This window comes from Phragmites australis, chromosome 2, assembly GCF_958298935.1.
Source record: "Phragmites australis chromosome 2, lpPhrAust1.1, whole genome shotgun sequence".
Classification (NCBI taxonomy): domain Eukaryota; kingdom Viridiplantae; phylum Streptophyta; class Magnoliopsida; order Poales; family Poaceae; genus Phragmites; species Phragmites australis.
Genome location: NC_084922.1, coordinates 9,607,346 through 9,632,124, shown reverse-complemented (window position 1 = coordinate 9,632,124; position 24,779 = coordinate 9,607,346). Strand labels below are relative to the sequence as shown.

At 45.8% G+C, this 24,779-nt stretch overlaps 3 protein-coding genes and 1 pseudogene across 3 annotated transcripts; 2 read left to right on the top strand and 2 right to left on the bottom strand.

Annotated features, from left to right (window-relative positions):
* Positions 1-8,924: 8,924 nt before the first annotated feature.
* LOC133902461 (uncharacterized) lies at positions 8,925-10,270 on the top strand. The gene is made up of 5 exons (XM_062344059.1): positions 8,925-8,965; positions 9,063-9,225; positions 9,665-9,786; positions 9,890-10,011; positions 10,087-10,270. Exons 1-5 carry the CDS (start codon positions 8,925-8,927, stop codon positions 10,257-10,259), a joined length of 621 nt encoding a protein of 206 aa, XP_062200043.1. The 3' UTR covers positions 10,260-10,270.
* Positions 10,271-11,059: 789 nt separating this feature from the next.
* LOC133898722 (putative pentatricopeptide repeat-containing protein At1g17630) lies at positions 11,060-12,989 on the top strand. Its single transcript, XM_062339406.1, has one exon. It carries the CDS (start codon positions 11,091-11,093, stop codon positions 12,987-12,989), a length of 1,899 nt encoding a protein of 632 aa, XP_062195390.1. The 5' UTR covers positions 11,060-11,090.
* A 59-nt stretch (positions 12,990-13,048) lies between these two features.
* Positions 13,049-14,211, bottom strand: LOC133898739 (phosphopantothenoylcysteine decarboxylase-like; annotated as a pseudogene).
* Positions 14,212-14,341: 130 nt separating this feature from the next.
* On the bottom strand, positions 14,342-20,166 carry LOC133898729 (uncharacterized). Its single transcript, XM_062339418.1, has 5 exons — positions 19,546-20,166; positions 15,169-15,221; positions 14,988-15,081; positions 14,772-14,870; positions 14,342-14,682 (listed from the first exon to the last, which is right to left on the bottom strand). The coding sequence occupies exons 1-5, from the start codon at positions 20,026-20,028 to the stop codon at positions 14,554-14,556; spliced, it is 858 nt and encodes a 285-aa protein (XP_062195402.1). The 5' UTR covers positions 20,029-20,166; the 3' UTR covers positions 14,342-14,553.
* Positions 20,167-24,779: the final 4,613 nt, after the last annotated feature.

Here is a 24,779-nt window from a genome sequence, read left to right as displayed (position 1 = left end):
ATTTAATAAAATTTGACCGATTTTTATCGAATTTTACTGAGTTACTGTATGGTAATCACGGTTGGACAGACGCCTAATCTTGTAGCCTTTTATTTATGACTTTGAGTTGACGCATGAGTCAGAGCTTGGAGCGCAGACGAGGGAATCCAGCATAGCACCGTACCGGCGTACCGTGCCATGCTGAAGCCTTCTCTTCGCGTTGACGCATGAGTCGCGTTCCTTTGGGCGCGTCAATCTTGTTCGATGTTCGTACATCATAGCCGTAGAGTAGCCCATGCAACAGTGATTTTGGTGCCGTAAAATCGAGTTGATAGTGTCAGAGAATTCTTAGCCTTGGATTGGTACAGTACCATTGCCATAGAACAGGATGACAGAAAACCCTTTCCTGTTGCTCTCTCCCATCGGGGCGATTTTTTTTAGTCTTTTTAAAATTAATATTTTAATAATAATTCGCCGAGACTTATATTTTCAGAAACTAGTCCCTTTTATCACGCTATAGGCTTTGGCGTGACTCACCACTTGGTTACGCCAAAGAGCCTGGCGTGACTCCGGTGCCACGTCGGCGGACGGTCCGCCTGGTGCCACGTGGGCGTGCCGACGTGGCAGCCTGAGTCGCGCCAGAGCGCGTGGCACGACTGGAGTCGCGCCAGGCCCCATGGCGCGACAGAGGCCCATACAGGCGCGCTGGCTGTGTCCCTCTGTCACGCCAAGGACGCTGGTGCGACTCCAGTCACGCCAACCCCTTTAGCGTGACAGAGGAGTATACAGGCTAGGCACCGGCTCTCTCTCCCGCACGCAGCAGAGCCAGAGGCACGCAACAGAGGCAGAACCCCAAAACCTCGCTGGTCCCTCCTCTCTACATTCCCACCGATTTGGTGCCTGAATAGAAAGGGATTTGAGCGGGAAGAGTCGAAGAAAGGTATCTCATCCAATCCCTCCATTTTTTTCGGTTAAATCGGTTTGCATTGCAAGTTTTTGGGTTGTTAGGGTTTAGAACTTGATTCGGTTGATCTACGAAATTTCAACGTTTCGGTCTAGATCGGTGGTCATATATCGTGCTATGTATGTATACCAACGCCTATCAATCGTGTGAAATTTGTTGCATGCAATTGGTTGAGCGTAGGAAATTGAAATTTGTATATATATACGAAATGTATACGCACACATTCCACTTTTCTTTTGGCGAGATGACCATAACTTTGAGGGATGTGGCCATGCTGACTGGGCTGCCGATCAGGGGCGCCCCGTTAGTACTTTTGTGACCAGGAAAGGAGCAGTGGAAGATTTACATTCAGGACATGTAATTATTTGTTATGTATGCACTTCATATGTTCTTGTATTATTCATGATTCATTGAGCCTCTACATTTTGTAGGTTTAGTATGCAATATGATATGAAGGATGTTGGTCTCTACATGTCTTGGATTCATGGGTTACCATAGTTCGGTTCATGTCCATCAGATGCGGACGAGGCTACAATTATATAGCATTATGAGGTATACTTGTATATCATGTTGGGAGGCATCATGTTCTGCAACACGGCATACAATTATGTTCTCCCTTATATTTTATGGTTAGCGGGTCAGCTCACGTACGTCCTTATAAGCCGACATCTTATAGTTAGGGATCTGCTGTGCTGACTGCTACGTACAAAGGATTGTGTGCCGCAACCCAGCGGTCAAATAAAACGATCTATTTCAGGCTGTCTACACCTCTTACAGCTATAGAGCTAGGAGTACCTCCCGGTTTGTCGACCATGGTTGAGAAAGAGCTAATATCCAGTCCCCATCTCCGATGGCGTTGTAGATGACATGAGACCTACGATGGGGTATCGGTGGTTTTATGCCAGGCTGAGATGGACTCACCAGCAAGACCATAGTAACTACTCCCGGATGATCAGTAATCTGGACGTCCTTAGCGCCGATCTTGTGGAGTGGGATCCATGCCGTATGGCATGAGTTGTCGAAATTGCGACCGGAGGTCTCATCGCATCCTCTTATAGATATAGATTATTCTTCTTGCACATGAACAACGTGAAAGTATATTCTCCTGAGCGTGTACAGAGGCAGTTCGAGCACCGATAATTGGTGCCAATATCTCCCCCACGAGACGCTGGACAGGCGCACAAGTAAGTGTGTTATTGCACATACCATTATTACGTTACATGATCCATGTTAAGAAATTATAACTGTTTATGTCACGTACAGGAGGAGCGCACAGGGGACCGCAGGCAAGCAGGACTGGTCATCCATTAATGCTGAGCACATAAACATGTGGACGGAGTTAGCCGTGGTGGATGTTATCGTTCCTGCTGGATAATACGACGATGGCACATACTGGGAGTACCTTTCGTGGTACTATTCCCGCACGCATGCCACCTTACTGTGCGGACTTGTAGAGCCGGCTCCCAGATCCCCGAGGATCGTGCTCGCCTTCTTCATGTTGTGGTAAGTGATGTGGTACTTCTAACGATTTTCATTAGTATTACATCTGTATTACTGACATGACCCTCATTTTATACAGACTGAAGCGGCGTATAAAATACATACACAGACAGCAAGCTTGTAGGGGAGTAAGCGGGTCATCAACGCTGAGGGATCAGAACCCTCTCCGGGACTACATGAGGATGATAGGGTCTCGTTTGTTGTCCGCGTTACGTGGTCTAGGCTGTTGTGTCCCCCGTTCGAGGGGGTACGACCTAACATCCATGGACCCAAGTCGTGCCTCCCACAACAGGCGCTCATCCAGTACCCGTGATGAACCCGTTCGAGCACAGTCACGAGAGGCATCTTCGGCTGCAGAGCATCATGTGTCATGTTCCGGTGCTAAAGCCGAGGAGTGCACGGAGGCTCCTGAGCCCGAGCAGTGTACACTGGGTTCACAGTTCCCGCAGTGGACACGACCTCCTCAGACCACGATGACACCTCCACCTGCAGTATCGACTCATAACGAGGACGTCATTGACCGCATGGAGCAAACGTCTAACTGGAGCAGCACAGATGATTTTGATTGGGCTGCTACAATGCAGGCCGGTAGCTTCACCGAGCTCCTAAGCGGCTAGTACCCCTAATATGCCGATACACCTGGGGGTTCATAATGATACCAGCATGGTGAGACTTTAGCACACCTGACTCCTTCGGAGCACGTACTACAGTCGTCCACACTTTTGCATGAGTATCCCTCATCATTATACATGCAAGGCTGAGTTAATGGGTCTAAATACACGTTCGGTGGGGATCCAACAGGGAAAGACTATGATGATGACAAGCAAAGGCACACGTGGCACGAGCCAGCGTAAGCCGCTGGGATGAGGGTCACAGACCCGCTATACGCTTACACTCATGAAGATTGTGTGCGGCGTCGTCATCATTGAGTAGCCAATATAGTTATTCGGTGCACTTGTACTTGTTATTGAGTACCCGCCAGACGCTTACATATGTATTATTCCGTATATTGTCGTAGTCATCTCTAATATGTCTTATACACTGTATTGTTAACATAATTATTTATAATTTATTTAATATTTATCAAATAATTATGACACCTAAATTTATTTTTTAGTTATTTATTATGCATTTTTATATATTAATTATGATATTTAATACTTTGTATTATGCACTATAGCCCACATTCGGCACACCGTGTACCGAATATACATATATGGCACACTATGTGCTAAATACGGTTGATATTTAGCACACAGTGTGCCGAATATGGCCATGCCCGCGTATTTTTGGGGAAATGTGTACCGAAAATCGTTTTCCGGTAAATGATGTGTCGAATACCGATACTAAAATTATAAATACTTCAATATATTACCTATTATTACAAATATATTCATATATATTATCTATTTTTAGATTTTACCCATAGACTTGGTAAGAACCTTATCTTGGGACGAATACGGTGTTGGAGAACTGTGCTTTTTAGCCTATAGTCAAGTGACTAGTCAGAAACAGGGGAACACATTGTTCTGGAAATAAAGGAGACACATGATGCAAGATTTGTTCTGAAAATGAAGGAGACACACGATGCAAGATTGACGAAGGGGTGGATGTGTGTCTTGCATGTAGTACGTTAATCTTATCACGGTCCCTACTGTTGGAGATAGAAATAATCTCTATGTTTAGAATATATTTGGCTACCGGTTTTAGGAGATAGATTAGTTTGATTCGGTTTTATCTTCTAGAAGATCGAGTTGAATAGACCTAATTCTATCTGTGGTTGATGTCATATCAATATTACATAATAACATATCATTGACGACTCTAAAATTCTCTTCACTACCAGTTTTGAACCAAACAGTAGGTAACGTACAATGATAGACGGGGACTATCACTGTCACCTTGAGGGATCAGCGGTGAAGGAGTTATCACTGTCGGTTGAAGACTTCAGCCGGCAGCGATGATAGGGGAATCACTGTTGGCTGGTAGTTTCAGCCAATAGTGTTTTACCTCTCCGTGCTCCCTCTCTCTGTCCTCTCTCTGTCTCCTCGATCTTTCCATCTCTCTACATCTCAATACATGCATACAATGATACATATATTTAATATAAATCAGTAATAAAGACACATTTATTAATACATAGTAATTCATGTCATATTCGAGTGAACATATATTACAAGTCATATGCATTGACAAACACACATATATACATAATAGTTCTCATAGGTCACCCATCGAAAAGTTGATCGAGTTGACACAGTTCAGTATCCCTCTACCTCTCCTGCGAGGAGAACCACATCTTCGCATGGGTGGCTGATGGCGTGTGTATATCTAGAGACGCCACACTACGTAAGAAACTAGCAAATGAGACACCATATTAGTGGCGGTTGCTCAACAGGCATCACTAATATCCTATTAGTGATGGGTCGAATAAGGACACATCACTAATGTTTCTTCTGATCGGTACTAGATATAGACCCGTCACTAATGAGTGGTCATTAGTGACGACTCGTAATATGACTTATCACTTATGATAATAGTGACGGGTCAAGAAAATGACTAGGTCATGAGTGACGGGTCAAGTTGTGACCAGTCACTAATGATAAAGTCATCAGTGACGGGTCGTCCTAGGTCAGTTATTAGTGACTGGTCCACTTGTAATCTGTCACTACCAACTCAAGTCACTAATGGTGATATTCGCAAATATTTTTTATTTTTATTTTATTTTTCTCTTATTTTTTCTCACTTCAACAGCACTAGAATAGTAACCATTATACATTTCTACTCAAGTTTGATGTAAAGTGTGGCGGCTATAAACACAAACGCATGTTCTGAAAACGGTACAGAAACTTCTAGGACTAGCACTAAATCTTCTAAGCGATTTTTGGCCTCAAACAATTCTTCAAACCCAACAAAGTCAAGCAGAAACAGATGTACCTTTTTTTAGATGTTCGTATAGTAAAAAACGTCAAAATCAGAGTCTGTATACAAAAGTTATGCTCGTTTTACCGAATGCACTCTGGGTCACCTATCAAATTATAACCCTTGATAAAATTTGGTAAAATTAGTCATTAATGATGAATCATGGTTATGATGTGTCACTAATGACCTTCGGTAAATAAGATTAAAAGTATAAAATATCCGATTTCTATCACAACTAACATGTTCCACTTCTTTTGTCTCATCATCTTCGACATCATCCTCACTGTCCAAGGAAATTGTTTCAATTTCCTCAACATTTTCCTGAGCCTCCTCATCCTCAAAATAATCATCATCGAAATCATTACATACAACAGCCATGTCAAATTTATTTGAACCACCAGCATGTGGCTCCTCAACAGATGCCCGGGTTAACTCTGCAACTGTACCATCCGCGAGTATGGTGGTACCGGCACCCTCTGCGACAATACATGGAATTTTCTGGGTCAATTGCTCAACAGGCTCAACTTCCTGGCTAGTATTGCCCGGTACATCATCAACCGATGGCATCGAGCTTCCGCCTACAACCACATCAACTACCAACTCCGCGCAACAGACTTGAGAACCATTCAAACAATCCTTATACAACTTCCAACCATAACAATATAGTGAGCCTTACCACCCCTGTCGGCATCCAACCTTCCCCGTACGGTAACATTACTTCCATCCACATCAACATTCAAAACTTCCCTAACCCGAGCAACAATTTCATCAAAGCAAGGAGCGTTCCCAAATTTCAACACTTCCTCCCTCGTCTTATCGATCTCCCCAGTTGTACTAATCGTGCCACCATAAAAAACACGGACAATGCGTTCCATCTACACAAACTATCCAAACATTACATGTGTATCATCGCTATAGCACGTTAAAAACCTACACATTAAACATTTCAATTCGACTACATTACATCTCTACAATGCAAAACATCCTCCGCAAGTGTACAAATGCAAAAACTTGCGTTGCTCATATACATTTCGTATATATATACGAATTTCAATTTCCTATGTTCAACCGATTGCATGCAACAAATTCCACATGATAGATAGGCGTTGGTTTACATACATAGCACGATATATGACCACCGATCTAGACCGAAACGTTGAAATTTCGTAGATCAATCGAATCAAGTTCTAAACCCTAACATTCCAAAAACTAGAAATGCAAACCGATTTAACCGGAAAAATTAGGGGGATTGGAGGAGATATCTTCGTAGCACTCTTTTCCTTCAAATCCCCTTCAAATCGGGCTCAAATCGGTGGAGAATGGGGTGGAGGAGGGCGACCCGGCGCTTGAGAACTCTCCTGCTCGCGGCCGGTTGAGGAAGAAATGGTTCGCGTGCGGGAGAGAGGGCCGGCGCTCGGCCTGTATACTCCTTTGTCACGCCAAAGGGGTTGGCGTGACTGGAGTCGCGCCAGCGTCCTTGGCGTGACAGAGGGACACAGCCGGCGCGCCTGTATGGGCCTCTGTCGCGCCATGGGGCCTGGTGCGACTCCAGTCGCGCCACGCGCTCTGGCGTGACTCAGGCTGCCACGTCGGCACGCCCACGTGGCACGGGGCGGACCGCCCGCCGACGTGGCACCGGAGTCACACCAGGCTCTTTGGCATGACCAAGTGGTGAGTCACGCCAAAGCCTGTGGCGTGACAAAAGGGGCCAGTTTCTGAAAATATAAGTTCCGGCGGGCTATTATTAAAATATTAATTTTAAAAAGGCTAAAAAAAATTCCATCCGGGCCTGCTGTACCAAACTACAGTTTCGAACATTTTGTTCAACACGAAAACGTCGGATATGCTAGGCATGAGTTTATTGAAACTTTGGGCCCGGCAGGTGGGGCAGGTTCGTCGAGCGCAAGGGCAAAGGACGACCCCGAGGCGATCCTGTCGCGCGGGCAGAGAATCTTCACATACCTACTTGCACGATCGATGCATGAAATGCATGGCTAGAGCAAGAGGTTTACCTATAATATTCATGTCGGATACCGATATGTGTGTATTAGATCATCTCTAACAGAAACTCTAAAAATTTATCCTCTATAATACTATTACAACATCTCCTAACACTATTACAGTATCCTCTATTTTTTTCATCTCTAACGGACACCCTATTTCCTACCTTTTATTCATCTCCTCCTCCCCGGATCCACACGCATACTCAGGAACAGTGATACGGGAGCCTCCAACTCAGCGGCAAATTTGTCGATCAAATGCCGATGCCATATCCCTGTAGCACCGGCAAAAGCAAAAATACAGTCTCTGTTGAAGTGGTTTGCTGGCGTTGGAGAGCAGCAATTGTACGGATGCGCAGGGATACGGGAAAAAAAGAAGTTTTCGTTGGAGTCAGCCTTAGCATGGCAATGGGGAGTACAGTTACTACGTACTAGCTGTCTAGCTAGTAGCTATTGCATGCATGTACGCACGCAGGGGTGGAGCTTCTTGGTGACTAAGGTGGGCTGCGGTTCCTTGGCCCAACATTTTTTTATTTTGTAGTTTATTTTAAGTCCAATCTATCAATTTTTTAAGTTTTTTTCCTGAGTTCGGCCCCTTTGCGACCCAGTTAACTTCAGCGGCCTCTGCTGATATTCGGCCAAGCTCCCCACTGCTCGTACGTAAAAATTAAAGTTGAGCTAGTCAGAACAGTAGGAGTGTATGATGTAGGGCATGGATATGGATGGATGATCCCACGTCACGATTTGCAGCAGGACCGGACCATTCTGGATAGATTCTCTTGATCATTTTTGGAAGAAAAAAGCTGTAGATTTGTTAGCCTATCATCTATGTGCACCGCCATACGTATAACCTTTTACCTACATTTTTTGTATAACCCAGAATCAGGATAAGAGTGCTTAAGACCTATTTGTTTTGGCCGGATATTATGAGAAACAGATTATAGATTGTGAATTGTAATTTTTTTAAAATTATAGATTTAAAAAAAAATTGATAGCAGTTCAGTAAAATGAACTTTCACAATCTGTGAAAAACTGAGAGAAAATAGTTTCTTTGATTCCTACAATCCAACACCGGGATTGTAAAAAGCTATGACAAAAAACTGTCTATTTATTTCAGCTTCGGATTGTAAAAATCGAAAGTCACACTCTGAAACCGAAACAAACGGACCCTTAATCACTTGAATTGGGAGTCTTGAAAGTCACAATCCGAGTGCAATCTGTTCAGTTATGCTTGAAAGTCTTGAAAATTTAGATGAGCTAACTCCCAAGCACTACTTTATCAAGGATTTGTAGAATTTAAGAGATGCCCATGACCACCTTGCATGGCCCCAATGAGGTTCCACTAATTGAGAGGATGCCCGAGTTAAATGAGTATCAGTGGTCAATCAGATTAAGATGATTAGCTGTTAGGTTGGAGTAACTGCATGGCCTTATCTTCCTAGCTATTGCGCACTTGCTCTCCAATCTTGGTACATGATGTAATGGGCAAGATAACTGTATTTGAGTTGTGAGTATTTGTTTAAAATGCATGAGTCAAAGCTGAAAACTGATTAGTTAAGATGCGTGTGACGTTCCTGTTTTCTGGAATCTGCCACTTAATGTACAACTAATTTGGTTTTGCCATAAGAAAACGATATGTGCCTTGCATTAGATTAAACTTCACAAAAATGATAGTGTTACTTTATGGAATTGTGTAGTTTGAGGTGGGAGGCCTTGGGATGGTTCCTCTTCTTTGCTGGGAATGTAGCAGCAGCATTTGGCTCAGCTTACTATCACCTCAAGCAAGATGATGACCGCTTAACTTGGGACAGGTTGCCGGTATCTAAATATTACTTTCTTTCTGCCATCTTTCCCTCTGCTGTTTACTAATTACTTGTTCGTTTTGGCATAGTTTTGGATTCTGAAGAATTTTGTTAGTTTGGATTGCACTTTCCATAATTTTGAGTGTATTTGGAGGAATTGCTGCTGAGTTCATGTTCAGAAAAGTGCATTTTATGTACTTTAAACTGTTCTTTTATCCAAGTCAAAGTGTGAGGTGAAAACTCTCCATTCTGGTCTCTATGTGTCGAGAATGTTAGTGAGGGATGCTATTGTGCTTAAGCATCTGATCTAAATATTTCTTTGGTGCCTAACCACAATAACAAGTTTTTTTTTCCCAAGCAAATTGGGTACGCTAGAGATGAAACCCAACAAGAACCAAAAAAAGATTTAATATATCTGTAAAGAAGGTACTCCGTATTAATGATTACCGAGTAAACTTTTCTGGGTATGATGTTCACTGAATGCTCTTGTGGTGCAGATGATGATATCAGCCTCCTCACTTTTGTCTATATTAGCAATTGAAAGAGTTGATGAGAGGGCTGGGCTATATTGTTTGATCTCACTCTTATCTCTTCTATTAGTGAGCAGTGCATGTGAAAGGTATAAACATGTGCTACACTCCTTCAGCTTGTGTCTCTTATGGTTGATCTCAAAATAAATCCTGAAAATGAGTGCTCTTCAATATGTTGTTCTGGCTGTTCAGGGTTCTTGATGATATGCGTTTATGGGTGATTATGAGTTTTGTTCCTTGCATTGCAATTCCTGCAATGCTATTCTTGTTTCCTCCCAAGTATACACATTCAAGATTTTGGTTCCTTGCTACAGGTAACTTAACTGATCCACTGGATTCAAATCTGTTAATCCTTAAGAAACACTTATTTGATTGACGTCCTGATGCAGGTTTTTACCTTCTGGCAAGATTCGAAGGCCTTGCTGACAGAAAGGTTTACAGCGTGAACCGGTACTTCATTAGCGGCCATTCCTTGGAGCACCTTTGCTTTGCCGTGGTGACGTTGATACTAACTGTGATGTTGTCCTTCAGAAATATTAAGATTGCCAGGTACCCAGATTAACATATGTTTATGATACTTGTAGTCTTTGAAATGTTATGAACAAATGATTATTCTGCTTAGTTTCATGCAGCAATTAGGAATCTGGCAGGCTTGATTACTTTTACATGTTGCTCTTTTCTTTCTAAAAAAATGATTGTACATTGTGATAGCAAACGATTTATTCACTCGAGATATCTATTCAAGCATGTGTTCATACGTTGTGAGCGGGTTCATCGCGCTTGAAACCATTTCTACGAATTGCAAGTGATACATATCACCCACTAATATTGGTTTTGCATCTTCTCCGCATGGACTCTGACCCATCTCTAATTGTAACATGTGTAGAAATACCGTGAAAAATTTAAACGTTTTGAAGACGGCTCTATCTAGGAAGACCTGAAGAGACTCAGCTAATACCTAGATAATCCTGTGTTCAAATTTTCTTTACCGGATTGTATATTTGAAGTATTCTAACACCCGTATCCATATTCAGTTAATACTGTAATGAGCACGAACTGGCTCACCGATGGGGATGTGGTCCTTGTTAAAAGTAAAGAGAGATTGAATGATTGAACACAGTAGAATAGGAATCGTTGCTATACATATTTATATATGTTGAATAATCATATCCGTTCCTGAGATATTCCTTCGAATCAGGTGTCTATTGGCCAAAGGGATAGTTGTTTGATGATCCATGATGTTGATCATTACTGGTTGTAACAGTCCTCAAGCTCACGCACAAGGCCCTGTAGATCCGGTGGCCCTGTAGAGGTTCTTTAAAAGTGACCTGTGACCGGGACTTGCAAACGATCTCTGGTTATTGGAACACTGACCGGTGGGACCCACTCGCGGATGCACCGTCTCCTTCGCGCCTTCCCCTCTCCTCCCCGTCTCCTCTCAACCTTCGCCGCCGAGCAACCAATTCGCCACCACCCGCCTACCGACCGCGCCGTCCCATGGAACCGGCTCCTCCGGGAATACCTCGCCCGATCCCGCCAGGACCTCGCCCTCGCGCTTTACCGCCGCATGCGCGCGCTCTGCCCTGCGCTCCCCAACTCCTACACTCTCCCCCTCGTCCTCCGCGCCGCGCCGTCCCCGCGCCTCGCCTCTGCTATACACGCCCATGCTCTCCACCTCGGTCTCAACGGCCACCCGGACGTCGCCGGCCAGATCCTCGCCGCCTACGCCAGGCTCGGCCGCGCGTCTGAGGCCCGCCACGTGTTCGATGCATTGCCGGTGAGGAGGAGCACCCTCTCCTGGAACACGCTCATCTCCGCGTATTCGACCGGCTGCGACCCCGACGCAGCGAGGGCCGCGTTCGCGCGCATGGTCGCAGGCGGGGCCCGGCCGGACGCCGTGACGTGGACGGCTCTGCTCTCGGCGCACGCGAGGTGTGGGAAGCATCCGGAGGTTCTTGAACTTTTCAGGGACATGCATGACGGAGGGTGTGAGGGCAACGCCGAGGCCGTCGCCGTGGCACTCTCGGCGTGCCCTTACGCCAGCGGCCCTGCACTGGCAAAAGGGAGGGCAATACATGCCTACGGCATCGTGAAGGGCATCGTCCATGGCTACCTTTTCGTCGCCAACTCATTGGTCTGCATGTACGGCAAGCTCGGAGAGATGGAGGAGGCCGAGAAGGTGTTCCGGGACGCCAGAGAGAAGAATGCCGTGACATGGAACGCGCTCATCACTAGCTACGCCGCGGCTGGGCTGTCTGACGAGGCGTTTGATGTGCTTGCCCGGATGGAACACTGCGGTGCTCTGCCCAATGTCGTGAGCTGGAGCGCTGTGATTGGCGGGTTTGCGGCCTCTGGGGACATGCAGCGGGCACTGGAGCTGTTCCGGCAAATGCAGCGGCAGCAGATTTTGCCAAATGTGGTGACATTGGCCACTGTTCTTTCTGCTTGTGCCGAACTACTGGGTTTGCAGTTGGGTCGGGAGGTCCATGGTCACGCAATCAAATCCGTCCTAGACCAGCACTCGCTGGTCGAGAACGGGCTCACCAACATGTATGCAAAGTGCGGGAGGGTGGCTGCAGCTCGCAAGGTGTTCAACCGGATGAAGACCAGGGACCTGATTTCGTGGAACTCGATGATTGCGGGTTATGGCATGCATGGCTTGTGTGATGAAGCCCTTGCAATGTTTGCAGACATGGCCGGAGCTATGGTTGAGCCTGATAGCGTCACTTTTGTTGCTGTTCTCTCCGCGTGCAGTCACGCAGGGCGTGTGTTGGAGGGCCGCCGCTTGTTCGATCAGATGGTGCAGGGGCACAAGATTTTCCCATCCATGGAGCATTACACATGCATGGTAGACCTCCTTGGGCGTGCCGGCTTGCTCAAAGATGCATCTGAGCTCATCAAGACGATGCCGATGAGGCCTGATCTGTGCGTCTGGGGAGCATTACTAAACTCTTGCAGGATTCATGGGAATGCAGCCATGGCTGAAGCTACCGTCGCCAAGGTTTTGCAGGCCGAAACAGAGACTACCGGCAACCACATGCTGATCACAAACCTGTACGCCGCATGTGGGATGTGGGATGACTCGAAGAGGGTGAGGGTGATGACGAAGGAGGCAGGCTTGAAGAAGAATCCAGGGCAGAGCTGGATTGAATTGACGAACAAGGTGTTTGCTTTCACAGCCGGAAACGCGCCGTTCCCTGGAGCTGAGGAGATTTTCAGAGTGCTCGATGATCTTTATCGAGAAATGGAAGACGAGAAAGAAACGTTTGGTGCCATCGCAACCATTGGATAGAACAATTGCCACAAGAAGATTATCAGATCAAGCAAAGTCACACATCTCATACAGAAAGCAAACAGAACTGAAGAGTTGTATTAGGCTCCCAGTGCTACTAAATATGTTGTGGTCCGAAGAAGAGCCTCACAATCCTGCAGATCTCCGACGGCTCCGCCATTGCGCTGTTGCAGTTCTCCCCGCAGGCCAGCCGCTTGGTAACGGAATGAGGGACATACCGAGCTCGCGCACGACGTCAAGGTGGCGCACCGTGAATGTGTTGTTCCACATGAAGGTGTTCATGGCCGGCGCGACGTAGACGGGCTTGCTGTAGTCCCACGCGCGTACCACGCGCGTCAGGAGGTTGTCGCACAGCCCACAGGCGAGCTGAGCAGCAGAATTCGAAGTGGTTACCACGGGGGACGAAGAATCAGACAAGAACTGCACATTGGTTCTGTACCTTGGCCAGTGTGTTGGCCGAGAGCGGGGCGATGACCATGGCATGGCGTCGGCCCACTTGCGGAGCTCGATGTGCAGGACCTCGTCGCCGACCTTCCTCCAGCGCGAGCACTCGTCGTCGTCAGTGTCGAGGGCGACGCCGCTCGGGAAGGACGCCCTGTCGATGAAGTGCAGGGAGGACTCGGTCGCCACCGACCGGACGTCGGCCCACTCGGCGACGCTGCGGCAGAGGACCTCGAACTTGATGGCCGCGACGCTACCGGAGGCCGCGGAGCCTTCGAGGCTGAGCGGCGTCGCGCTCAGACGGCGACGGCTCTCGCTGGCCATCGCCGTGAGGTGAAGGGAAGAGACAGCAAAACTGACTACGAGGACCGCTAGAAGAGGAGAACAAGGCATTCAAATCTTGGCAGCTTAAGGAGGCAAGAAGGCCGTGCCGTAGTTAAAGAGAAATTATGTATCAATTACCGCTGCTGTCTGCGGTTTGAGGAAATTGACTATTTGCCATCACGGTTCAGGACTCGCTTGCAGGCGTAGTTAAAAGAGAAATCTTGGATCCTATCCTTCAGATTGGAAGGGAAAATGAACTAATTACGTTGTCTATCTGAAAGTGTTTAATGTGGTGTTTTGAATTCGAAGGGGCAATCACTACCTCTCAGGTGTAGACTTCATAGAAAAATTCTTCGTTTTCCCCATCAGGTGACATTAGTCGACCGGGCCTGATTGAATGCTTCAGCTGATAACTCTGGCACATCACAATAGAGATGGCATAGGCCGTGCTTGAAACTCACGTAAATACTTCTGTAAATACCCTCTGTTCCCTCTCTTAATTGATTCCGGTAGAGCTCCTGTCGTTCCGGCAAAAAACAGTAGAGATGACCACAGGTCCAGCAGCAGTGAGCCATCACCTGCAGATCTCGCAGCACAAACGGAACCCTCGCGATACATATATGGAAGACCACGCTGGAAGAGCACAGCACAATTGTTAATCTGCCCAGAGCCCCAGATTGAGGTCAGGACTGAAAGGCACACGGCAAGATCCAGATTACACCATGGTCCGGATGTTTTTGTTCTCCCAGGAACAAATTCGGTTTAAGTTTCGACTACTGATGTTGAGGATGTTGCAGTCCTACTTGGACGAGATTGATCTCAGCTTTCCGTTAGGCTGCCAAAATGCAGTATCCTCCTTCTCCCGAGCCAGCAACTCATCAAATGATATTTCTGGGGCTTCGTTCTCCAGAGCACCAAGCTCCATGATCTGCCATGGTAAACGCTACAGTGTTACAATCTTCATGGTATTGTATCACAGAGCAGCAGTGGTTACAAGTAGAACAGAAAGGGAAGTACCAGTTTGTATGGAGCTGACTTCTGAAGCCGCTCTTGAAGATAATTGTAAATGGCAGCATCTTTCTTTAGGTTATCACGTTCAGTTTCCAATCTACATACCTATGACAATACCCAAGGGTACAAAGAGAAGACAAAAGCTGAAGTCAGCACAGGCAATATACTGCTCATAATGTTTCCAAGTTGCATCAGTACATGTTTTTTCCTCAAATGCCTAACCTGTTCAAAGAGGCAATCATACGAAGATCTATAATTACGAGGGTTAGATAGCATGGCCTTCTTGATTTTGAAGCTTCTCTGTACGTTCTCAGACCTGGGAGGAATAAGACATTGCAAAGGGTTCGTAAAACATTTGGAGCATGTATGTCAGAAGGTAATTTTCAAGCAAATAACAACACACCTCTGCAGCAGTTCGTTTCTTGCATCTACCAGACAGTTAACAAACTCATGAACCTGAAAAACAAGGTAGAAAGCACGTATCTTTGTAAGTAAACTCTGAATCTGATAGAAAGCCTGAAGAGAACAAAACATGAGAATGACTGCAAACTTAGTAGAATTGAGATTTATGGTTGTGATAGCAAACTTGGCAGAATTGAAATTTATGGTTGTTCCTTTTGTCCATGTTAGGGACATTACTTTTTATTGCTCTGGAACTAGTTGCGCCCCTAAAAATATTAGGAGCAAAATTTATGATTATAGTGGACATGTTTCCTTTTTCTAAAGTTACTTACCAATTTGAGTTAGTGATGCAATTTTACAATGTATTCCAGCTTTCTTTTTTTCTTTTTTGATGATTCATATTGCAGCATTCTAATAGCATGACATGTGTCAGCAAATATCTGCTGCAAGTAAATTCTTATGTTTTAGAACCTAGCTACAGTTTTATTTTCAGCCAGTCAGCATTAGCTAAAGCCTTTACTACATGGTTGTGACTGAGGCAGAATAGAGAAACTAGAGTTATATTTGTATTTTGTCCTGTGTGTCCCAATTTTAGTCCACATACCATTCACAAGTCTTAAGGCCCATTTGGATATAGAGAATTGCCCAAGGAATTTTGAGATTTAGTCCAGAACTAAATTGTAAGGATTTGCATCCCAATCACCCTTATCCAAACAGGCCCTCGATGAACTCCCATAAACTAGGTTGTTGGTGAGTAGATAATCCTATTTTAGATATAGCTAGAGCTTAGATGTAAGCTAGATAGCACATCAACTCCCCTTTCTCAATGGAATCATAAAGTTGTCAAAAGAGCTTATTATAAAAGACCAATTCACATTCCACAGTAACGATTAGTCGGTCCAAATTTAGGTATTTGCATCCAGTTCAGACTGCAAAATACAAACGAACAAAAATAGTGCTGGGGAACTGGCCATTTAATAAGATTTACATGGTCCTAATTGCAGCCGTGAGCATACAGCATATGCTAAGGCCATCATGTAGAACAGGAATTGCAAATTTTGAATAGTTTTTTTAGAAGCTTCTGAGTGCTAGAAGACAAAGGGAACTAAAAGAAACTTACCTTTAGCAAGCAATGAATAAAGCTGAAAAAACACACAACAATTAGTTATGAACTTACAACTAGGTCTTTCATCTTCAACAGAACGCTGCACTCTACACTTTCATTCCTAGGTCTTTCATTTTCACAACATGCTACACTTTACCCTTTCATTCCCCTTAGTTCTATGAAACAACCTCCAGCAAGTTGAAATATTTTAATCAATCAAAGAAATGCTACAGTCAAATGTAAGTGACGTTTTCGAATACGTGTAGTCAACTTATTTTAATCTGACCTACAATATCTTCATAGGATTGGCCAAACATTCATACAAAATAGTTTCACAATATTGTAAATTTATTAGATCTTAAGCAAATGTTGATCTTTCAGTCGGCATATCATCATCTAAAAACAAAGGGTAGTACTGAGTACATAGGAACGAGCAAATGTAATCCATAAAGGTATACAACAATTGCTGTCAGTTCAGAATAGCAAATAATATTGTCAAGGAAAGGAATATAAATTTTTTCTCTTGCCATTAGTGAATGGAGCAATGTTGAATGTTATGTTTTGCAACTCAACTCACCAAGCAAAGATATAGCAGAAAACTGTGCTTCAATGCACACTCAAGAACCAGAAAATAGGTTTCCGTACTGTACTTCAGATTCTAATTACAATATAGATGATTACTCACTCAAAATCTCAAATCACCCACTGCAATGGTCACAGTGCACCTCTCTGTCAACTGAAGCATCATATACGGTCTTAGGTCTCAACAAAAATCAAAATAACAAGCAAACAACAGGCATTTACATTGACAATTCGAATGCCGACAAAGCTATCAAGAGAACACCAGTTCTGCAATCTTATTAAACACAACAAATTGTTACAAATTGAACATTGGACATCCTAAATCCTTAACCAAAAAAGCACAAAAAATGGCATTGTCGAATTATGTCACTGTCCGGGGGCTAAGTTTGCTTGTTTTTATGCTGCAAATTGTGGGCTCAATCTACACCAAGTTGGTGAGGAGCATTAGAGTTAACCCAGTTGGACAAAATTCTCCAAGGAGAAAAATGAAAATATTTAAATCATGCTCATCAGCCAACAAATGCAACAACTTAAATTCTCATCAAAATCACAGATTAGAAAGACCACTTCTTTTAGCTTCTGCTCGGATTGCACAAAACTCCATTTTGGTGCACCATTAAGTGTCGTACACACTTCACACAATTACCAAAATTTCCTAGAATTGCTTTTGCAGATACCCAACTCACACCAACCTCCCAACTCAATTGGAACCTAAAATATTAAACTAATATATCAAGGTAGTCACATCGCAAAAACTACAAGAAAATTTTCCCAACCTTTTCTTCAATTGTAGTCTTATGATGGCTGATCTTCTCATAAATCGCTTTGATCCGTTGTTTCATGGCACAGCTCAACAGTGAGAGGGGGAGAGGTGGCTTTTCTGGCATCCTTTTCTTCTCAACAATCACCGCCTTGTCTCCACCTCCCTCCTACTTCCTCGCCCTTCTTCTCTTCTTTCCACTCTCACTAGCAGATGGAGTTGAAGGTTGGGATGATTCAGATGGTGGGGAGTAAGGATTCTGGTGGCGGCGCTCAAGAAACTGAGCCACAGTGATAGCAAGGAGGATGCAAACATAGGAAACTTCCATGGCTGCAGGTTGCGGTGGAAGGTTTGGGATGGAACCCTTGTTGCCGGGAACTCGTTGGCCAAGCTAGGGCTAGTTTTTTTTTTCTTGTAGGTTATCTATTGAAGGGGAAAAAGGGAAGGAGGCATGGAAGAGGAGGGGGGTGGGGGGGGGGTGGGCATGTTTAAGCGAACGGGGGTGAAGCTTGTGGGTTCCGTTTCTTTCTAAAAACTCCCAACGCCAATATTAAACTGTGGGTGCCATCTATAGCAATTCCACATGCCCCCAGAGTTGACAAAGAACACATAAGTCAAGCAGTGACACTTTGTACTAATCTCTTCTAGCTAATGTAGAAATCAAGAATATAAAAGCAGGGGAAGATCTACTTGAGGGAAAGTGGCCCTATTTTTTTTAATGGGAAATAACTATGTCCTTTTATTCTGATGGAATTTTGTATTTACAGAAAACTTACCCCTAAGAAGAATTTAAAATATGCCAAAGTCTTTCAAAGTAAAGAAAGTCCAATTTGTATTGTCTATTGTCATTCAACATCTAACCTTGGTTACGTATACACCCCTACAATCAGAAAACTACTAGTTTGAAGAAACGCAATTCCGATGAACAGAAGATGGGTCAGTTCTTTTTATTTTGAAAGTTCATCAATCTCGAGGCATATCTAATGGTTCTGATGGTGCATGTGGCAGCATGTACATGTGGAAAAACAAATCTCCTTAACATGGGTTGTTTCTTAGCAAGATACACAGTGATTTTGGAGAGCAGTTCTATATATGAGCATCGGTACAACCAGGAAACAATTATTTTTTACTTTTTGTGTAATTTCAAACCTTAAATATAGATCGAACAAAACCACTGATTCCACGCTTATGGAAGCTACTTGAATTGCAACAAGCTGTTAGTTGCGAAAAGAATCATAACAATTCATGATAAAAGTTAGCCAGTCTGCTAGTGATGACAATTAGCCTATACTAGAATTGGACTCAGTTCTTGCCGTCCAGAATGGAATATTTGTGCCATTTAGCGTCGTAAAAATCCCCACTCATTTAACTGCTATAGCCGCAAAAACGTGAAAGTCAAAGCACTTAGTAAAATCCTCTAGCCATCCGGTTACAAATCAAGCGCTTACCAGCCTACCAAGGAGCAGCTTTGTCATGAAACATCGTCAATTGAAATACTAACTCTATCCCTAGCTTGCAATCAGAGCAAAAAACAGCTCTAGAAATTAATACTACATCCGTTCTCAAATAGATGTCATTTAGAATGCGCACATTCAAACTTTGAAAACTCTGACCATTAATGGACACAAAATTGTTAGGATTCGACATATGCAAATGATATGAATGGATCCGCCATGAAACATACTTTCATATCATTATATGTTTAATAAAGGTAATTATAAAAAGTAATATTAAAACATATGTATTGGGGTCGTGTCGATGCGCATCAATGTCCTAAACGACAAGTAAGGTATTTGTGTTATGCAGTCCAATGCCCCCACATTGTAGCGACACTTGTCGCCTAAGCAGCGAGGCTACGTTTAGCACGCAAACACACTGACGCTGCAAGTAGAGCTCTGGAAGAAGAGAGTGGAAGGTACGCACGCACCGACCTGTTCAATTGTGAGGCACCGTGCCTCACTCGCCCGCGCGAGGTCGTCGTAGCGCGCGTTGATCCGCCGCTGCAGCGCGCCGGCCACCGACGCGAGCGGGAACTGCGGCCGCCGGGGCAGCAGCGCCTCCTTCTGTGCCTCCCCCTTCCCCTCCCTACCCGCCTTCGCGGAGGGCGCCGCAGCGTCTCCGCCACCACCCTCCGCGCCCTCCCCTTCCCCCTGCTGCTGCTGCCGCTTCCTCCGCGCCCTCCGCCGCCGCCGCCGCCTCTCCCTGCCGCCCTCGTCCGCCGGCTCCTCCTCCCCCTCTAGGGCGGGCGGCTCGAGGGACGCCCCCGCAAGCTCGTGCTCGGGCGGCGGGAGTGCCTGCTGCCGCTGCCGCTGCTGGGGCCTGCGGCGGACGCGGAGGTAGAGCGCGGCCGCGGAGAGGAGGAAGCAGAGGATGAGGATCGCGGCGAGGACTAGCGTCTGCAGCGGTACGGCCATCGGGGGCGGGCGCGCGTCATCCCCCGGCGGGCGTGCTGCGAGTGCTTGGCCTCCCTACTTTTTGCTCGCGTTTTGCCCTTTTTCTTTTCGTTGGTACGCGCGCGGTGCGAGGAAAGAGAGGACGACTTGGATTAAAAGCTCTGGTTCTCTGGGCGGCACAGTCCTCCGTCTCTGTGCCGATACTAGTCGCTCGGGGGCGAGTTTGGTTTACTGTACGAGGTTTTATAGATTTGTATTGTATATTTTAAATGAGAAAAAATAAATTGAGAGGGTCTATATTTTAGAAAAGAAGTGTATTTAGTTGGCTGCAGCTGTGGATGCAAGCTGAGCTGAGATTCTGTTTGGTTGGCTATACCTGAGGCTGTATGAGCAGGTGCAAAATGCTGAGATTGTGATTGTTTGTCCGCATGAGTGAAATATGGTGACCCTGTACCTAAGGAGTGGTATGCTTACCCCTCTGAGGTTGAGTTTGCTCGTATTGGATTTGACTAAGTCCTAAATCTGTTGTGTGTAGGTTGTGTAGGTTAAATTTGTGTAAATTTGAATGTGGCTTAAACTTCTATAAATTTTGAAGTGTTGTTCGGGTAATGTACTTGAATGAGGTAAGTTTGGATGAAGTGTTATAGGTTATCTGTGCTTGAGCCGAATTTTGCCAAGTCCTCCCGATGATGAGCATATTTTGTTGTATTATCTCTTGCAGACCGCATTTAGGCATAAGGCTGATGTGCAATATAGAAACAAAAAATAACCTAGAATAAGACACTACATATGTTCAGTTCATTCTTAACAAAGAAAAGAATCAAGTTGAACGAAAGCTAGCCAACTAACTTGATTTGCACAATAAACACATGTCCATATTGCACCTAAGCATGAACCCCCCAACATATACACAAAATAATCACATGAGCAACCAACAGTTTATAAGTTTTAGAGAGCTTCGTCATCACAACCCATAGCTCCCAGGCCAGGTCGAGCGTAGGTGGGATGCAGCACCACCACGGGAGGTCCACCAGTCAGAACGAGGCTCCCATTACCCCCTCCCAACCACCTGTCTCGCGCACCTTCCCCTGCGCCGCCTCCCACAAGCGAATCCACTAGGAGCAGATGGACCCCCTCCCCGGCACTGCCTCCACCGCTACGAGCGGATTATGGTAAGTCCAGGCTCGATCCACAGCGCAGCGGAGCGAGTGCGGCCGCCGGGGGAGCATAGCGGCGCGGGTCGAGGGCGGCGGCCGAGGGAGCGCGGCTCTGGGGGCGCGTCGCCGGGGGGGCGTCGCCAGTGGAGCGTAGCTCCGGGGGGGCGTCACCGGGGGGGCGACACCGCCGGGGGAGGTCGGCTTCTGGGGGTCGCGTCGCCGGGGGGGGGGGGGGCGAGACCACCGGGGGAGGTCAGCTCCGGGGGGTCGTGGTGCCGGGGGGCCGCGTCGCCTGGGGGGCGTGTCACCGGGGGAGCGCGGGGAGCCGGGGGGGCACAGGGCCGGGGGAGCGCGTCGCCGAGGGAGCGCAGGGCCGGGGGAGCGCGGGCCGCCGGGTGGGCGCGTCGCCGGGGGAGCGCGGGGCGTCGGGGGAGCTCGGCTCCGAGGTAAGTGGGAGGGGAAATGGAGGCAGGATCCGAGAGAGGCCGGGGGAGCGCGAGGGGTTTAGAGAGAGGCCGGGAAATGGAGGAGGGGGATCCGAGAGAGGCAGCAAAATTTGTGTAGCCTGCTATCTTGTGGAATGAATGCATTTTATTGTAATTTTGCTGCACAACTAGGTTCTTAATACGCCTGTAAATTTCAGGTAATCTTGGTGGAGTAACATCTACAAAAGGGAATTCTGAAGGTGAAAGAGTGGATCTTGCTGCTTGTCTCTGTCAAGAAACGAGGTAATTTGTATATGTGGTTTGAGATGTTGCTGTATGAGATGAAGCTGAAAGGCTACTGCTGGTCATATGAATATTTCTAAATATAATTACAATTTGTTCTTGTTTATAATGGTTAGATGGATGAGTTGGCTGTCAAGCGACGAAAAATAATTGCTCATGCTGCGGGAGTAGTTGCTACAATGTGTGCGTACACGTCGTTTTTTATAGACGTGCAGGTCGTGAAGCACCCATTACCTATGGTCCTTTAGCTGAAAGAGATCAAATTAGAATGGAAAACCTTAGATTCATTTTCCACAATGATGATCGGCACTGTGTAGAACAGCTTCGTATGAGGAGAGCCCCCTTTTTTCACTTATGCACATTACTCAGGACAAGGCGGTTGCTTAAAGATACAATTCATAGCTCCATTGAGGAATAAGTTGCCATATTCCTGCAAGTGGTTGGCCACAATTGTAGATTTAGGTTGATAAAGTTGAATTTTAGAAGGGGTTTGAAAACAATTAGTTGTTACTTCCGAGAAGTCTTGTATGCTATTGGGGAGCTACGTGGAGAGATGATTCGGCCACCGTCCAACGATGTGCACCCAAAAATTGCAAACAGCCGCAGGTTCAACCCATATTTCAAGGTACTAGTGTTAGGTTGCGTAGTTGTTGGTTCCATTTGTGCCTGCCGTAGTGGTTAACTATCATTATTTCTTACTCTTGTGTAGGATTGCATTGGTGCTATAGATGTAACTCATGTGCTAGCTAGAGTCCCAACTAGCATGGCAGCCGCCTTTCGGGGTAGAAAGGGGGCGACCACACAAAAATATTATGGCTGCTGTTGATTTTGATCTTAAGTTCACCTTTGTCTTAGCTGGCTGGGAGAGATTTGCTCATGATGCCATCATTCTAGCAGACGCATTAGAGAGGGATGATGGCTTAAGAGTCCCCCCGGGTAAGTGTTGGTCATTAGGTAACAATAAAAGTTTAAGTTAACGTAAAAATATGCTTACTTGGACACAATTTCCCCCTTCTCAGGTAAATTCTACTTGGTCGATGTAGGATATGCTGTTCGTCCTAGGTTCCTTCCACCATATTGTGGCTGCCGATACCACTTAAAGGAGTGTGGTCAAAGGAACAACCCTCGTGACCATAGGGAATTATTCAATCTGAGGCACTCGTCGCTTAGAGTCACAGTAGAACGGGCTTTTGGTGCATTGAAAAATCGTTTCAAAATTCTGTACAACAAGCCGTTTCACCCGTACAAAATCCATGTGAAGTTAGTGCTAGCTTGCTGTATTTTGCACAACTGGATCCTAACACACGGCCCTGATGAGTGTGTCCCTGGGGAACAAGACTGGACTCTAAACCCTGTGGAGCCCGAAGCACATAATGATATTGCATATGACAATAACTCTTGGGTAGCAAAGAGGGACGAGTGAGCACTAGCTATGTAGAACAATATGTGTAACATGCGTGTATGAATGGCATCGTGTAATAATTGGTACTTCCAATTTTGCAATGGTTTGTAGACTAATTTCATATGTAACTGACTATGTATTATTGGTAATTTAATTGCAGTTGTTTGTACTGTTTTCAGCCCATTTAAGTGTAGTTTGTAGTCCTGTTTTCAGCTCATTAAAGTGCAGTGTGTAGTCCTGTTTGCAGCCCATTTAAGTGCAGATTTTAGTGCTGTTTTGAGGTGAATTTAAGTGCAGTTTTTAGTGCTGTTTTGAGCTGAATTTAAGTGTATTTTTTAGTGCTATTTTGAGCTGAATTTAAGTGCAGTTTTTAGTGCTGTTTTCAGCTGAATTTGAAGCTCATTTAAGTGCAATACTTGCTGAGTTTTGCAGGTGATGGCTGAGCATGGGGGTGTCGGTGGGGCAAGGAATCAATTGAGGTGGACAGCCCACATGTCCAACATGATGCTGCGCCATTTGGTTGCGCTGATTGAGGGTGGAGTGCGGACTGATAAGGGCTTCAAGGAGGCGCACCTAAACACAGTTGCAAGAAAAGTAACTGAGCAGTGCGGTGTAGAAGTAAGCGGGAGTCAGGTGTACAACCACCTCCGCAAGTGGAGATCAAGGTGGGTGAAAATATGCAAGCTGCGGGACATCAGCGGTGCCTTGTGGGATGACAACACACACTCCATCGTACTAGAGGATGAGCACTACAAAGGCCACATCAAGGTTGATGCATCACAACTGACTTCAGTGTCAAACACTTTAATCTATTTTCTGACAAATACCTCTTCTATTATAGGATCACCCTGCTGATGTTGACTACCTCAACGTTCCTCTCGAGAACTATGAGCAAATGGTTGCCATCTTCTCTATTGGATAGGCCACTGGAAGGTATGCTATGGGCTCCAATGAGCCTTTGGGACCTCCTCCTGATGAGGTGGAGAGCGAAGGCGAGGCGGACCCGATTTCGATTGTCACCAATGCGAGGATTATCTTTCCTGAGGTTATTGGAGAGTCCGCGGATGACGACACCAACACCAACACCCCTCCCCCGAATGCCTCTGAGGAGGTTGCTGTTGGATCGGTGGGAGGGGGGGGGGGGAGGGAAAGGACTCCTCCAGTGGGGCTAGTTCGAAGAGGAAGAGGGTCATGATCACAGAGGATGAGGCCATCATCTTCAACGGCATGACCGATGCTGTCAAGGATATGGCAGGTGCAATCAAGGCAACCGTCCATGCTGAGGCACATCCCGATGTGTACAATGCGGTCATGAACCTCCATGGCTTCTCCGGGGATGCATTGCTGGCCGCTCTCGATTGGCTCTACAACCACAAGCCACAGAGCATTGGTTTTGTGCAGATGAGTGCTGAGCATCGTTGTAAGTGGATGAATCGTTGGATCGCCAAGCACTACTTCAGTGATTAGTGTGCTTCTCATCTAACC